Source organism: Vulpes lagopus, chromosome 7, assembly GCF_018345385.1.
Source record: "Vulpes lagopus strain Blue_001 chromosome 7, ASM1834538v1, whole genome shotgun sequence".
Classification (NCBI taxonomy): domain Eukaryota; kingdom Metazoa; phylum Chordata; class Mammalia; order Carnivora; family Canidae; genus Vulpes; species Vulpes lagopus.
The window spans coordinates 96,530,927-96,548,357 of NC_054830.1; the positions used below are offsets into that span (position 1 = coordinate 96,530,927).

The 17,431-nt window shown below is 40.9% G+C and overlaps 1 protein-coding gene across 2 annotated transcripts in view; it reads right to left on the reverse strand.

Moving 5' to 3' along the window:
* The window catches only part of CCDC171 (coiled-coil domain containing 171), a 340,332-nt gene that overhangs the window by 10,275 nt on the left and 312,626 nt on the right, over window positions 1-17,431 (reverse strand). Inside the window, exon 25 of one of the 2 annotated variants that reach the window (XM_041762318.1) lies at window positions 8,299-8,395. The exons of the other annotated variant lie outside the window; for it this stretch is intronic. Within the exon in view, the coding sequence (XP_041618252.1) occupies window positions 8,372-8,395 (24 nt within the window). The 3' untranslated portion in view covers window positions 8,299-8,371. Of the gene's footprint in view, window positions 1-8,298; window positions 8,396-17,431 lie in introns of those variants that run through there. 2 annotated transcript variants of the gene reach the window in all.

Sequence of the window (17,431 nt, forward strand, 5' to 3'; positions counted from 1 at the left end):
CCACAGTCAATAGTAACTTTCATTTGTCTTGATTTCTCCTCTTTGCTTATACTCACTCCAGGGACTTCAGAAGGGGCTGATGACTGAGGGTCTAGGCAGAACTTGAATTTGAGCATCCATGTCTTACTCATTTATGCATGTCTATAGATATGTTTGATTCCCTATTTCCTTGTGACATACCAAGCCACTCCAGAAATTTCACCTCCTTGGTCAGAAAAGACTCCCCCTTGGGGAGCCTGGGTGGTATAGTTGATTAAGTATCCATGTGACTCTTGGTTTGGGCTCAAGTCATGATCTCAGGGTTGTGAGATGGAGCCTGGCATCTGGTCAAGCACAGAGTCTGCTTGAGATTCTCTCTCCCTCTCTCTCTGCCCTTCTTGCTTGTGCTTTCTCTCTCTAAAATCAATAAATAAATCTTTTTTAAAAAGAGAGAGACTCCCCCTTGCTTTACCTACTCCACGTATAAACCTGCTACAACCACTGTCTCTACTACTTCACTTCAAATGTTATCTTCTCCTATTTCTCTTCCCTGCTAAAATCCACTTATTCTTATGTATTATTTTAGCAATATATGATGAAATAAGGGAGGTTGTCTCAGAAGAGTCATAGAATTTGATAAAAGAAGATGATGGGAGAGAATGGAGAGGGGAAATTGTCATGGTCCAATCTCTGATCTTCAGTTTTGAATAGTTCTGAAGATGATGATGGGCTCATTTAGAAATGATTGATTCACAGTAACCAAACTTAAAAAAACTAATGTAAAAACCAAAAAGCTAGCATTTTCTGATTTTAATGGCATCTAGGACTTTCTAGTGACTCAACGGTCATGTGTACTCTTGAGGCATCCACCTTTCCAGGACCCAGTTGCCCTAGAGTATCAAGGTAGAGATCAGATAGTTGATGAAGGAGCATGTAATCAGAATGAAAGGAGTTGAACAATCTTGTGGGATATTTTGTCAAATTTCTGAATGGTCTGATGGACTATCCCTTCCCTTCTGAAAAAGTGTATCTGATCAATGGCCAGATGATGAATCCATTAATTACAGAGCCTCTCTCTCTTGAAGAAAACTAAATAATACCCTCAAACTCAGGCTGCCCAGTTCACTTTTCCAATTTTCCCTACACTGTGTCCCTATCACCACACCTTGATTAACTTAGTAAATGGACTCTTAGCTGTTTTCCTCAGGGTGGGAGCAGAATATATATATATGAGGGTGAGAATAGTCTTCCATTCAATCACTTAGATTCAAAGGTTTGTTGATGTCTTTGTATTTCAGCATTATAATGCTCATACTACATATTCACCATACTGAAAACTCTTGACAAAATCTCTACATTCCTGTTTTCAGTTGTCAAAACAAGCAAACAAAAACCTCCCAACTTCCCACATCCAGAGTTCTAGTAGTATCTCAGTCATCACCTTGCTGTGTGACCTTGAGCATGTCATGTGCCCTTTCTGTGTCTCCTGAATAATATCTGCATTGAAGGAGATGGGACCAGATGATTCCTAAGGTCCCTTCCAGTTCTATAAATCAAGGATCTTATGCCTGTGGTCAATGTCTCTTTCTTAAAAATCAAATGACCATATAAAGCAATGGCTTTCTCATATTTCCCGGACACATAGCAAATGAAAATTTGCCACAAAATGGACTGGAGAAGTTAGAAAAAAGGCAATAAGAAGGGGCATAAGTGTCAAGAACCACCTGGGAAGACAGGTTCTGGGCTCAACTGCATGTCTCACTTAGGTTTGGAACTGATAACATTTACTTACCTAAATTTTATGACTATCAAAAAAGGCTTTGAAACACTTGGATGAAATATACCATATAAGGACTAAATACTCTAATTGGGCCTTTTCTGTCTCATTATTTGCCAGTGAAACTAATCCTGCTGATCTCTAGATAATAGGGGAATTTAGAAATAGAATTCCATCCTCAGATAAAATCCAAGTGTTCACCCTTGACCACTAATAAGTGTTACATGTATGAGAATTGAGGTGTTCCATTTTCCCTGAACTACAAAGCGTTTTGTTGGAGCTCATACTTCACCCCCCAAAATGCACTTTGCTAAAATGTTTACAGTGGAGCAGGGTCCTTGTGAAAGGGAGCTGAAGAGGTGAGGGCTGTGTGCAAACACACGGTGGGGAGTCTGGATGGGTTTACAGTAAGCGCAAGCACCCCACTGGGACTGCAGCCTTTTACTTCTCACTAGGGGTGGGTGTAGGGGAGGGGGTCTGCCATTGACCGGGTGCTGCAGCCCCAGAAATCAATTTGACGCTAATGAGGGCTGCAGCTGGGAACAGAGGAGTAAGTGGGAGTTTACAGATGATGTATCTAGGCTATCTGAAGCCATGATGGAGGCACAAGAAATGGCAACCACCACATCTGTCCACTTGGCCTGGGAACACGGCAAACTCAAAGTTGGGTAATAGGAGCCAGCATTGAAGACACAAAGCAGGGGTTGGGATATAGGCAGCTTTCCTGGTTGAAATGGAGGGTTTTAACTAATTTGTTAGCCAAGAGCACAACCAGCATCAGAGATCAGAAGCAAAAGAAAGAAAGATGATTTTTTTAAGATTACATGTCCGAGAACATGGAAAAATTCAGCCAGGAAAAGGCAAAGTAACATACTTAACAGCTACTGCTCATCTCTTGTAGACCAAAGATCACGAACTGATGACCCATAAGAGAAATCCTGCCCGGTGATGTGCTTTCCTTGCCTGATCTGGTGCTGGCTTTGTGTGTTGTGTTTTGTTCTGTTTTAATTTCAAAAATCTTTGGTGAGTTGAGTTATGAGGGCTACACGTTGTGTGACTCCACATGCATGTTCCCAGTGATGTGCTTCCCAGTTTACCAAATGCCCCATTTCTCCCTGATCCTGAACTACAGCCACACATTCCTGCAGCTTGGATTGTCCCACAGATGTCTAACTTTGACATCCCTATGTAGAGCATCGAGATTTCTTAGTAAAGCTAGGCGAGGATCTGTGGGCCAGAGAATGGATATTTTTGGTCCTGAAGGACAGTGCTCTGCCCTTGAGGACTGCTTGAAGCTAGGAGTTGCAGGAGGTGGCAGGCTCCTTCCCTGCCCCGGAAGCCCTGAACATTAGGGAAGAGTCTGGCTTTGGGAAAGATGAATTGTCTAATTGCATCTAAAGTGGAAGGCAAACTAGGTGTGTGTGTGTGTGTGTGTGTGTGTGTGTGTGTGTGTGTGTGTTTGTGTATACACTCTATCAGCTTTATACGTATCAGCTTTATTGAGATATAATTTACACACCGTACAATTTACCCATTTAAAGTGCACAATTCAATGATTTTTAGTGTATTCACAGATGTGTACAACCATTACCATAGTCAATTTTAAACTTTCTCATCAACTCAAAAAGAAACTCTATATTTTTCAGCAGTCACCCCCTGCTCTGCCCACCCTAGGTAACAATTAAGGTACATTCTGGCTCTGTAGATTTGCCTATTCCGAACAGTTCATATAAATAGAATCACATAATATGTGGTCTTTTGTGGCTGGCTGTTTTCATTTGGCATAATGTTTTCGAGGTTCTTTCATGTTGCAGCATGAATCAGTATTGCATTCCTTTCTAGGGTCAAATAATATTCCATTTTATGGATTTAGATTTTATTTATCCATTCATCAGTTGACGGACATTTGGGTTGTTTCCATTTTTTTGCTATTATGATTAATAATGCTATAAACATCCATGTGTAAGGTTTTGTGTGGACACATGTTTTCATTTCTTTTCGGTATATACTGAGGAGTGGGACTGCAAGGTCATGTGGTAACTCTGTGTTTGACCCTTTGAGAAACCTCCAGACTGTTTTCAAAAGTAGCTGTACCATTTTATGTTTTCACTAACAATGTATGAAGGTTCCAGTTTCCTCACATTCTCATCAACTGAGCTTGAAGCCTGATGAGGGGCTTGATCCTATGACCCTGAGATCACAACCTAAGCCAAAACCAAGAGTCAGATGCTTAACTGACTGCCACCCAGTCGCCCCATCTTTGTATATCTTCTTTAAAGAAATGTTTATGTGGGTCCTTTGTCCATTTTTTAATTTGGTTATTTTCCTCCTTATTATTGAGTTGTTAGAGTTCTTTTATATTTTGGATACAAGACTTTCATTGTATATATAATTTGCAAGTACTACTTTCCATTCTTGGTATGTCTTTTCCCATTTTTTATAGTGTCCTGTGATGCACGAAAGTTTTTAATTTTGATGACATTCAATTCATCTATTTTTTGTTTTGTTGCTCCATATTTTGGTGTCATATTTACTATCCCATTGCCAAATCTGAGCTCACAAAGATCCATCTCTATGTTTTCTAAAATTTTTATGGTTTATAATTATTATATTTAGCTCTTTGGCCCATTTTGAGTTAATTTTTAAATATGGTGTGAGGTAAGGGTCCAACTTTATTCTCTTGCATGTGGCTATCCAGTTGTTCCAACACCACTTGTTGAAAAGAATATCCTTTTCCCATTTAATGGTCTTGACCCCCTTACTAAGTTTCTTCTCAAGGTTATTCCTAAGTCTGTGACACAGATGTCCCCACATTCTTAACCTTCATAAATCATCCCTCTCTTTAACCTCATGTAGTATAGTCAGAGTTCCAAGCTCTCATGGATGTATAAATACCATTCTTTTATCAAGTTTCTCCCAAATCTTCCTAAGAGCCACCAGGAAATACTTAGGTATCCCATAGGTGTGTCCTACTGGTCACTTGCCAGAAAATGTGGTCACCTCTCTCTCTGCCTTCCTATTTCTGCCATTTTGTTATAACTCTCTCCTTAGATTTCTGGGCCACAAGCATGACCACAAACCTCATTCCTAGTTCCCAGAGCATGGCTAAGACTATGTAGTAACACCTAACACAATTTTACTGAAGGCATGGGGTAAGCAGAAAGAAACTACAACATAGGAGACATTGGGTATTGCTGTCCTAGGTTCCAGCCACCATGCCTATCCAGAAAGCATCACCTGGATATCCCCTACTTTTGTCCTCTGTCCATCATCCCAGTGACAATATTGGTACATCTCCCCTGATAAACATGACCTTCCCCAGTCCTCCTACTCACCTTTAGCCTGAAGGAGAAAAAACCCTTTTCGTTCTCTAAGTCACTCTCATTATGATCTCACAAAGATGTATTTCTGCTCATAGCAAGCATTTTTTATATTATTATGAATAACAGTTAGGCCCTCTGTATCTTGAACATTCCATCCCAGTAAAAGATCTGGTTTTAATTTTGCAAAACTACAAAGCTCACAAAAATGTCATTCCCAAATCGTAAGAGCTGTCTACACTCAGAGAGGAATCAGTGTCTATTTCTAGCTAAAAAGAGGACACTTCTGGCTGCTTTGAAATGCAGAGAGTCACCCTCCTATCCCTGTTCTACCCATCAAAAAGGACATCGGGTATTGGGGTACTGTCTCTGGAAACCCTATAACTGAACCTGGTGTGTCACAATTGCTTTTCCTCAGCTCTATTATTAATTCTCCAATTAGAAATATCATTAAATAATTCTTTTAAAAGAGGGGTTTTGTTGTATTTCCAATTTGGGCTTCAAAAAACTATGTTCTTATCTTGGATATGCTACCATTAAGCTTCTTGATCATTTCCCTTATGGTTCTTTCTGGTAAGTAAGTGCGAATCACTTTGTGGCTCTAAATATTGTCTTACCAGAGCAGAAAGGCAACCACATATATCAACAGTCAAATTGGTAGAAAATTGAGAGCACCCAAATGCCTTTAACAAGTATGATGGGAATATAAGTGCCACACATTTGTGGTGTGTGTGTGTGTTTTTTAACCCAGATAAACTTCTGAGTTATTTAGTCCAATATTATTTGAAAGGGAAATGGAACTGATTTTTAACAAAACATATTTTACTCGAACTGCTATAAAAATAAATTCGAGGAAAAAAATAAATCTTGAAAGTAGACAGTTAATGGTAATAATCTCCTAGATTTAAAAAAAGCATTACAGGCAAATTGAATTCTGGCAACTCCGTTAAAAATAAATAATGTTCTTTTTGTTCCAAAACAAGAATTGATCCTCCTCAATTCTTCATTATTAAAATTCAAGAAAAAAATAGAACTATTTCCTATTCTGAGTAATTCATAACCTTGCATCCCAAGTGCTTTAACAGAGAGCCCAGCATAGGATAGAAACTTAAACATGAAATTGCTGAGTTACACAGGGTGGAAATGTTAATGTTCTCAAGTGTGAGTCTGTGCAGCTTTGTTGAGGTGAGATCTTTCTTACCCACAGTATCTAGCCTGGCTCCTCTATTGAGCAGACCCTCACCCACTTCCTGTTGATTTTATGTGAAAACCTGATAATTCTATAATATTCAAGAAGGTAAAAACTTCTTGGACTGAATATTTTTAATACCCAGATTGCTTGCAAGATGCTCCAGGCTAGCTGGGATTTGCAAGGATGCACACATAGGCCATCACTGGGGAATGGACAGTGGCTATAATGTAGTAGTGAAAATCATGGACATGGATGTGTTTGCCTCAAAGGGCCCAGGATGAGGAAGAGGCTTCAGGATAAGGCCCCCAGGAATACTCAAATCTAATTACTAATTAACTTCCCAGTATCCATCCTCTCCTTCTTCTTTAGTAATAGGACCTTGATTTATTCAGTTAAAAGACACTACATCTGGTGGCATAGTTATTTAAACACCAGACACTTGGCTTTGGCTCAGATCATGATCTCAAAGTTGTAATCTCAGAATCCTGATCTCAAAGTCATGAGATTGAGCCCCAAGCCAGGCTCTACACTCAACGCAGAGTCTCCTTGAGACACTCTCTCTCTCTTCCTCTCCCCACCCCATGCCCTCTCTCTTGCTCTCTCTCAAATAAATAAATTAATTAAAAAAAGAAAAAGACACTACATCTCATTACCTGTTCCAGTTAGGAAGTCAAAAGAATACAAACCCAAGGGTTGTATGGAGCTTATAAGAAGCTTCTTCTTCTTTTTTTTTTTTAAGATTTTATTTATTTATTCATGAGAGACACACAGAGAGAGGCAGAGACATAGGCAAAGGGAGAAGCAGGCTCCCTTTGGGGAGCCCATTGTGGGACTCGATCACAGGACCCAGGGTCACAACCGACCCAAAGGCAGACGCTTAACCCCTGAGCCATCCAGGTGTCCCTCAAGAAGCTTCTTTAATGACTGGTTTGGGAGGTGCAACATTTTGCCTTTTCTCCCTTCCTTTTCATGCCTCCTGATATAAGGATGTGAAGGCTGTCATCTTGGACAATGAGGTGACCTTAAGGATGATAGGATGCTGAGACAGAAAGATGGACACTGACTCCCTGTATGAACTACCCTTGGGGCTTCCTTAACTTGTGAGAGAATTACTCTTCTATCTTATTTTACCTACTATTATTTTTTGTTTTCTGTTAAGTGCGTCCAAACTCAATCCTAAGTGAAGTCAGGCAGAAAAGAAAGAGAGAATGAACAAAATGAAGGAGCAGTTATTGAGGTATGAAGGAAAACAAAGAGAATGCCACAGAAGCCCAGGGACAAGAGTATTCCATGAGTGAGTGAATGGTCTTAAGTGCCAAATCCTCCTGAGATGTTAAGCAAGGTCACACTAAAAAGTGTTCCTAAATATCCACTGGTGACTTTCATGAGACGATATAGGTTCCTGATGGAGGCAGAATCTGGTTTGCGGTGGGTTGAGTGACGAGAGGTGAAGAAATGAAGACCTCAGGTATAGATAAACCTTTCGAGAAATCTGGCTGGGAAGAAGAGGCAAGAGCAGAGCAGAAGCTGGAAGGGGGGTGGGAATGGGCCAATAAAGGATATTTTGAAGATTAGAATGATTATGGCCAGTCTTATGAGGAATCAGATGACTGGGAGATGTTAGATATATAAAAGTGGGGAGGCATATCAGTCCTTGTCCAGAACAGGTGCTATGGCCCCTCATTATAAACAAATACCCCCAACTCTCCTGTGTCTCGGGGAAAGCTCCACTCCAGAATGCACCCGACTCTCTTCATGCCTTCACCCGAGCAACCACCAGAGGAAGTGCACAGGGGAGCTGCTGGCTCCATGTAGGAAGCAATCTTCCCCAGGCTCTGAGGTGAGTACCTCACTTCCTCTCTCCTCTCCTCCCATCTCCACACTTACCCCCCACCCTCAGTCTGCCGATGGCCTCACCTCAACTTCATTGGAAAATAGAAAGCATTAAAGATGATTTTTTTAAAAAATTTTGCCACCTCACACTTTTTGACATTTTAAACAGTTTGTTTTTCACTCACTGTTTTGTCACAGAGACCCATCTCCTCCTGAGGCAAATCCAGAGACGCACACTGCCAGGAGGAGGATCGCTGGAGGCAGACAAGTTCATTCTTCTGTTTTTGAACTTGACTTTAGAGACAATAATTGGGAGAGAAAGGTTTCAGGTTTCTAGATTTACAAACTATTTGAGTTTTATAGAGCCAGCAGACATATGGAAATGTGTGTGCATGTTTTGGGTTTCACAGTGATGGGGGTTGGGCGGGCTGGGCCATGTGCCCTTTGACTCCTACACAATGAGCAGTTATCCTGCCCCACAGCCAACAGTGGCCCCATCCTGGCATTTCCTCCCTCGGCCTCCATAGTGAATAGACAAGGGCCTGAGAAAGGTATGGTTATCAGGAGTTCAAAAACCCCAGGAATGAGGGGCATCTGGGTGGCTCAATGGTTGAGCCTCTGCCTTTGGCTCAGGTCATGATCCTGGGGTCCTGGGATCGAGTTCCACATTGGGCTCCCCGCAGGGAGCCTGCTTCTTCCTCTGCCTGTGTCTCTGACTCTGTGTCTCTCATGAATAAATAAATAAATAAAAACAAAACAAAACAAAACAAAAAAACAAATGAGGATTTGGGTGATGCCATCAGGGGGTCACTGAGACCAATGGAGGGGATAGCTGAGGGTAAGAAGAATCTTAAATAGACAGCGAAGTGGGGAGAGAATCAGTCTCACTGCCAGCCTGAGACCAAATGTGGCAACAGGGGCTGTTGTTTGCCCCTCTAACCTCCCAAATTTCTCCCCTGAAAGTGAGGCCTATCAGCACCTTGGAAGAGCTACTATCTGAACCTACATGGGGAGGTGGACTGGACTCCAGTGGCCAAGGCAGAGGCCCAAGCTGACCTCCCCTCAGGAAAGACCTTACTGTTCTGCTGCCAGGAGTGCCTGAGTGAGAGCCTCCAGCTGCACGCCTTGGGGATCCACAGCCGTGCAGGAGCTGAGGCCACTCTCCTCTGGGCAGTCTGCTGGGCAGAGTTGGGGTGCTAGTGGTGGTGACCTCTGCCCACAAGATCTCTTCAAACAGGCATCTTGGCTCTAGAGCACCATATAAGGCGGCCTTCGTCTGATCCACATTGTGATTTGAGTCTCCTCCTGTCTAATGTTTCTTCCCTTCTGTGCCTCTTACAGGTGACAGATCACCGCAGACAAGGCTTTTCCTCCCCCATCCTGCTCCCTCTCCCTGACCCCCCCTTATCATTATTCTTCAATAAATGTCTTGCATCCCTAACTCAAATGCTGAGGGTCAGCATCCTGAAGGATCCAAATGACAGAGATGATTAAAGAACGGGAGATCCAGGACACCAGTGGACAACCTCTCACCCTGTACCAATTCAGGATTAAGCCTGGTTGGTCATTCTTTCTCAAAGCATTATGCATTGGGTATTAGGTTCCATTTTCATTATCTGGTTTGAGCCGTTACTCCAATTTGCCTTCATATTTATTTAATTATATAGTGTTTCAACTTATAAAAATAATGCGAGGTAGAATTCAAGCAGTAGAAAACTAAAATTATACTTTTATATTCCAATCCTAATCCCCAGAATTAACCATTAATTTGTGTGTCCTTCCAGACTGACATATGTTCCTATATACCAATGGGATTATAGGAAACATTGTGACCCATCCTGCTGTGTATTTTAAAATTAAAACTATTATTTTGGACTTATGATCATTTTTCAATATCAATATACATAAATCTATTTCATTCTTTTTTAACAGCTGTTATAATAATTTAGTAACTCATGTCATTGAATAACTTAATTTCCAAGATTTGCCTTTTATAAATATGGCTGCTGTGAATCTCCTTGTATTTATTTTTCTGGAAAGTGATGCTCCCATGTTCTCGCCCATTTTTTATTGGAGTGTTTACTTTTTTCATATTGATTTTTAAGAGTTCTTTAAATGTTAAAGATACTGGCTCATTTTCTGATGCACGTTGTAAACATTTTTCTCTAGCTTTTTATCTTCTGACATTGCTTGACATATGTTTTTCTTTATAAGATTTAAAATTTGTACATGGTCAAATTTATGAGCATTTTCTGTTACGAATTTTAGGTTTGGAGCCTTGCATTGAAAGGCCTTCTCTATAGTAATAGCATGAAAACAAATCATCTATGTATATTTCTAGTATATTTGTAGTTTTCAAGTATTTAAATCTTTTCTTTTCTGGACTTTACTCTGGCATAAGCGTTCTAGTTTTATTTTTTTCCAAATGACTGTCAGTGATTCTGATGTCATGTACAGAACAAGCCATCTATCCTCCGCTGATTTGAAATACCACCCTTGCCACATTCTAAATACCCGTAGTACTTCTTCATTAATAAGATTCTTGGTTCCTTTAGGATCCTTACAGAACCTTTGTTAATCGGCCATATGGGAAAAAATGAATGAAATAAATAACAGAATGGAAACAATCACCTACATATACATCAACAGGAAAGTTGTCCAAGGTCCTCATGGGTTTTACAGAGTGCTGGGTCAAAGGTTGAATAAGACGGTCCACACCTTCAGTGGATGCCAGGCAAGCAAGTAAGGGGGCATGGATCAGGGCAATGCAGATTCTTGCTGCCCTCTTACTGTGAAATCCTTCCCATTAAAGTTCCTGGATTTTATGAAAGCGTGGTGGTTTTTAATGAGTGCATAACTCCAGGAAAGCTTTGCACTTCAAAGCCTGTTGCTATTACAGCCGCTGCATTAGTAAAGTAAGTAGGGGGATCAGTTGCACACGAAAACTTTGAGTGTCTTATGGCATTCCTCTGCAGCAAGACAGCCTTTCTGAAGGTGATTGCAGACGGACATGGCCCTGCATCTTTGAAGTATACTCAATGCGGAATCAATTCAGGAACTCACAGATACTAGTTATCAGCTTGTGTTTATTCACATCCCAGAGAAGGGTTTAATTAATGTAATACATATTGGTCAATGCTTTGCTTTTAAACTTTACCTTTGGCCCATCAGCAGATCAATATGTATTTTAATCTTCTTCTGTTTTAGAACTGGTTTTAAGACTCACAGCAGAGGCCCAGATTTCACAATCATTAATTGCTATTATCAGCCCCTTTCATTTCCTAAACATCAGCAGTTTCTTAAAATTCTGCTTTCATTCCTCTACTAAGTTATCCCTCCTTGCTCCTCACTTGGTTCTGTAGTGTCTTTCAACCAAGTACAGAGTTTACAACTAGCCAATACTGGGAAGAAAAGAATGCCCTGAAATTCTCCATTGATCAGCTGATCTATCTGACCTCATCTACAGCTGCACACAAAACTCAAGAACTAGTCCAGCCACTTCTTAATGGATGCTGCCAAGTACTCTTCCAAGACTCCCAATGGGTTTGCCAAAGGGTAAGGGACTCATATTCTTTTTCTCTCTCTTTTTGTAAGCATCATCTTTGGATGGTCAATTATTCCACATATCACAGTATACCTTCTTATTCCTAAATTGCCAGTACTTTCTAGTATATCAAAGTTGGGGGGTCAGGAGAGTATGACATTCCCTCATTGCTTAATTGGGGCAAGTCACTTAATCTCTGTGGGTCTAAATATCCTCATCTGTGAAAGAGAGTCGCAAAAGAGCAGTGTTGGAAATTATGAGATAAATATGAGTAATGTATTTTGCACAGAGCCTGGCTATGAAGATACACCCCAATAGAGGACTGTCCCTATTAACAGTGTTCGTATCACTGATGTCCTGTAGACTAAATAAAGGGTACTGATTGAATGGAAGGAAGCAGTCTGACTACACAGTCAGATGGCTTCCCTGCAAATGCATCTCTTACTCAATTTAGGAAGGAAAGGAATTTGTATGATTCATCAAGACAACAACCACCAGTCTTTTCACTTGGTGTATTGCATTATTTCAAGCAAGACTATGTACATTTGCTATATTATAAAGCCTCCCTTCTTGTGCTGTCTTCAAACAATCTTTTGCATTTTTATAGTTTATTTTCTTCTAATCAAACATAAAAGTATAGATGCGCATGGTAGAAATTTAGAAATGTAGAAAAGTATAATGAAATAAAAATTATAAAGAAAATTTAAAAATACTCATAATTCCACTGCTGGTAGTATTTTGGTGTGTTTTCTCTCAAATATATACCAGTGTAGATATTTACATTATACACACATGGAGAGACAAAACAAGTCATTTCACATAGAGAAAAATAGGCTTGGTTCTGAAATGCAAATTTATTTGTTCAACAGTCCATAGTGGCTTTAAATTTAGCTCAACGTTTGTTGTTGTTGGGTAAAATCAACCTCCTCAGTTCACATCTCTAAAAATCTGTGAGTAGAAAGTCAAGAAAAAGAGTAGTTTCCATATATAGTTCACGTCTTATTTTTTTTATAAACACCAAATCATGAGGACTTTGCAATGTCAGGAAGCACTCTATGAAGCCATGATTCTTAATGTGGACCATTATAGACCACTTATGAAGATAAAATTTATTTGACAATCCTTTATTTTGTTTTTACAAATAACCTTGTGATGCATATCACACAGAGAAATCTTAGTATGCATATGGTTATTTCCTTAGGACAGATTCCTAGAAGTTGGATCAAAGGTAATGAACTTAAAGATTTTTTAAAAATATTTTATTAATTTATTCATGAGAGAGAGAGAGAGAGGCAGAGACACAGGCAGAGGGAGAAGCAGGCTCCATGCAGGGAGCCTGACGTGGGACTTGATCCTGGGTCTCCAGGATCACACCCTGGGCTGAAGGCAGCACTAAACCACTGAGCCACCCACCCACCCAATCTTTGCGCTGCCCAAAGATTATTTTATATATAAGGTCAAATGCTTTCCAGAATTATTGTACTTATTTACATACCACCCACAGTGGCACTATTACTGGCACAGAGTTATCATCATTTAAAAGATCCTCTCAGGCAGCCCTGGTGGACCAGCGGTTTAGCACTGCATTTAGCCCAGGGCGTGATCCTGGAGGCCCAGGATCGAGTCCCACGTCAGGCTCCTTGCATGGAGCCTGTTTCTCCCTCTGCCTGTGTCTCTGCCTCTTTCTCTCTCTGTGTGTCTGTCATGAATAAATAAATAAAATCTTTTTTAAAAAAATCCTCTTAATTAGATAGGCATGAAGCTGTATTTCATTCCATCCATTGTGGCATGCTTCCTGAGCCCTGGATGTCTGCACCTTCTTTGACCATAATAGGTGTTAGGACTTCAAATTACCTGTGGTGACTCATATTTGTTCCAGGGCCTGTGGCACTGGCATTATCTTTCTTGTCTTGTTGCCCACCTGGACTCTACTATTTCAAAGCCACACTGCCAAGTTTTGCTTGATGTAAGACTACACTGCAGTCTCTTCTGACACCAAGGATTACAGACTCTCCTGGCTTCTACCCCACAATGGATTAGAAACTTCAATGCTTCTGGATGGAAAGATGGTTTTGGAGAAGAGTTTCTGATTTCCCTACTTCAAATTTCTTCCTTATCTTGCAGTTGAGATAGAGTTGGCACGGTGGTGCTTAGTTTCCAAAGGCCAACACATACACGTATGCACGCACACACAGAGATTTTTAGTTCTTATTCACCTTTGGGTTTATAAACATAAGTAAAATGATTATTATAGACAGTTCTCATCTCAGACAATCACATCCATCTCAATGAGTGGATTATTATGACTCCTTACACAATTATCTGGCTCAAAGAGATTTCCCAAACACTATTTATCCAGGAACAATTGCCTGTGGGACTTTGGGAGAAGTGAGGATCCCCTAAAAAGGTGCTAAGTACCTACTAAGCTGCTTTCCTAGCTATTCTTTACATACTCCAGAGATTCACACACACACACACACACACACACACACACACACACCCCAAAACTTATCACAAAACCCATGATACAAACTGCATAAAATATAGGAAATATTACATTATTACCTGGTCTCAAAACATTTGGAAAAGAGTCTGGGAAATAAGCTAAAAAATAGTAATAATGTCATATTTTAAAAAGAAAAGCCAGATATTCCTATGAAATTAAGGATAGAAGAAGAAAGAGAAAGGAGGACTCTCGTTGACTTGACAAGCATTGTGTCCTGAGCACAAGAAGGGACAGACAACTAGGGGAAAGAGAGTAGCCATCAACACACAACCTTAAAAAGTGTCGATTATTTCATGGAAAAGAGGAGGAGGGGTCAGAACAGAAAATATCTCTATCAAAGAAGTAGGAGGCTAACCAGGACGGCATACTTATGTGGAAGCTACGATCTGAGCTTCAAGAAGCAGGAACTAGTCCCCAGTTCAGTGCTGCAGCAGAAATCAAGGATTAAAACTGACATGATTAGGTGGCTTTATGAGTCAGAGGTGACTTCAAGGAAGAACAGAAGTCACTGCTTTTTGAGAGACTTTTCTGGAGATGCCCTCACCCCCACCAGCACTTTCTTAGAGAATCCACCACATCTCCACAGGCTCTCCCCGGCACCTCCGCCGAGCTGGTGGTGGCCCACACAGAGGCCCTGCTCTCTGCGCACACAGATGACCTTAGGAAGGTGGGCCACAAAGACTCAAGGGCTCCAGGCTAAGCTCTTTTGGGGGTCTTAAACTGGAAAATTATGTGAACCAGAGCTATGGTGGCCATACCTGAGCCATTAGGAAATGGAGCTGGGAGAGCTAGTCAGCAGGGAAGGAGAAGCAGCAGTGGTGAGGGAACAGGGAGCTCACACACAGATGAGAAAGAGGCCACGTCCTAACAAGCAGGACTTTCTGCTTCCTTTGCAGGCCGGGTGGCACTCCTTGCCCTGGGGTTCCATGAATTATTCTGCTTTCCTTCCAATAATTTTCAGGGAGATTCAATGCCTCGTAATCAAATTACCCCTCATTGGAGACAGTGACTACTCTGTGCCATTTAGCTGTGCGCAAATATTCCCTCACAGAATGTTCACAAGAGCTTGGGAACAAAAAAAAAAAAGTGTCATTATCTCCCTTCTTCCTGAGAGGAATCTGAAGTACACGAGGTTAAATAACATGCCTATAGTCACACAGCTGCTGAGTGAATCTGGTTCTAAATTCTCACACCATCACTCCGGGCCATAAACACAATCCAAGCTCAATTACTGCTGATTGATAAGAAGTCCTGAGAAGTGCACAAAGTCTATGTTTGTGCTATGATCTCTTCCTTTACATTAAGTTCTAAACAGACCCCCTTAATTTGCATTCTTCATACTGATGTATGCTCCATAAGAGAGGAAGTGTGCGGAGAAAGCCAGAAGCTTCGCCGAAGTCTGCATTCTCCGAGTTCATGAAATAAACTACAACTACAATATGAACTTTATCAGAAGTTCTTAGAGACTCCAACAGAAGTACAAACCTTTTCAGTTATTAAAAGAATCGAAAGCTTTTTATTGTGCATGAAAAAGACAAACTCCTCCTTTTCACATTATTCTACTTTATAGTACAATTCCTTTGGCTGGGAGGAGAACTTCAGACACTTTTTCAAATAACCCCAACCATTTAATCTGTACCTTTAGGAAGTCATGCTGAGAGTATATGGAAAAGAGACAGACGGAGCCAGAAAAGAGGGGTGGGGGAGGGGGGAGAGAAGGGAGAAGAAAAGGTATGGCATTGTTTCTGAAGTAGTAAGAATCTCCCAGTTTTTCTGGCCTACTTTAAAATGAGCTGGGTATTTCTATCCACAAAGAGCACCTAACATTGTTTAGGTAACTACTACTTCAAAATCTTTTGCTTATCTACTGTAGGCAAATCTTTCCACCTCTTTGTCATCCTCTTACACATAAATCAGGACTGCTTACATTAACTAGACACTCACTTTGGAAGTTAGGATGCTGTCTTAGTCAGCTCAGGCTGCGGTAACAAAATACCGTAGTCAGGATGGCTTCACCAACACTTTTTTTCTCCCAGCTCTGGAGGCAGAGGCTGACCAAGATGAACGAGCCAGCCAATTCAGCTCTCAAGAGAGGCTGTCTTCCCAGCTTGCAGACAACCACCTTCTTTTTTTTTTTTTTTTTTTTTTTAAATTTTATTTTTTTTCTTTTTTTTTTTTAATTTTTATTTATTTATGATAGTCACACAGAGAGAGAGAGAGAGAGAGAAAGGCAGAGACATAGGCAGAGGGAGAAGCAGGCTCCATGCACCGGGAGCCCGACGTGGGATTCGATCCTGGGTCTCCAGGATCGCGCCCTGGGGCAAAGGCAGGCGCTAAACCGCTGCGCCACCCAGGGATCCCGACAACCACCTTCTTGCAGTGTCCTTACACAGGGGAGAGACTCTCACTCTTCTTCTTCTTGTAAAGCCACTAATCCCATTGTGAAGGCCCTACCTTCAAGACTTCATCTAACCTTAATTACCTCCTAATAGCCCACCATCACACTGGGGGCTAGGGCTTTAACACAGGCATTCTGAAGAAACACAATTCAGTCTGTAGCAGATGCTTCGAACTTGTTTAAAAAAAAATACAACCCTGTGAGCAACACCCTAAAATATGCATCATGCTATTATAACAGGAAACAAATGTCTACACAAGTAGGATGACAAGCCCCAGACAAATGCCAAGGACCTTCTACAATTTGGGAAGGCTGGAGAAAAGATCTTTGAAGATGGTTTTAAGCCATGAGAAATGGCTTTTAAGAAAATAGTTTTAGTAGGTTTACATTGAGAGAGAATCCGGATTGGAATACATGAGCACGGGGGGCACAGAGACCCTACATGTAGGCTACTGTCTCAGGAATGGAATCCAGATGCTGAGGGTGCTGTGGGGGGGAGCACAGCATCAGCTGCCACATCCCTTCTCTGGGCCATGAGCAAGGAAGATCACTAAGACGAGGGGAAGCTCAAGAACTTTGACTTGAGTCCAGGTTAAGAATCAGTTCTGGCTGGGTGACGGGCACTGAGGGGGGCACTTGATGGGATGAGCACTGGGTGTTATTCTATATGTTGGCAAATTGAACACCAATAAAAAATAAATTAAAAAAAAAAGAATCAGCTCTGGAGCCTTTGAAATCTTGAAAATAGTGTGTATTTTCAGAAATTTAGTTGCTTGAATCTACTTTGAGAGGCTGATTATTCTTGTTGTGGAAAAACTACTTCAATAGACTTCGACTCTATGAAGGTAAAGCCAAGATAATAATTTGAAATTTAGAATTTCC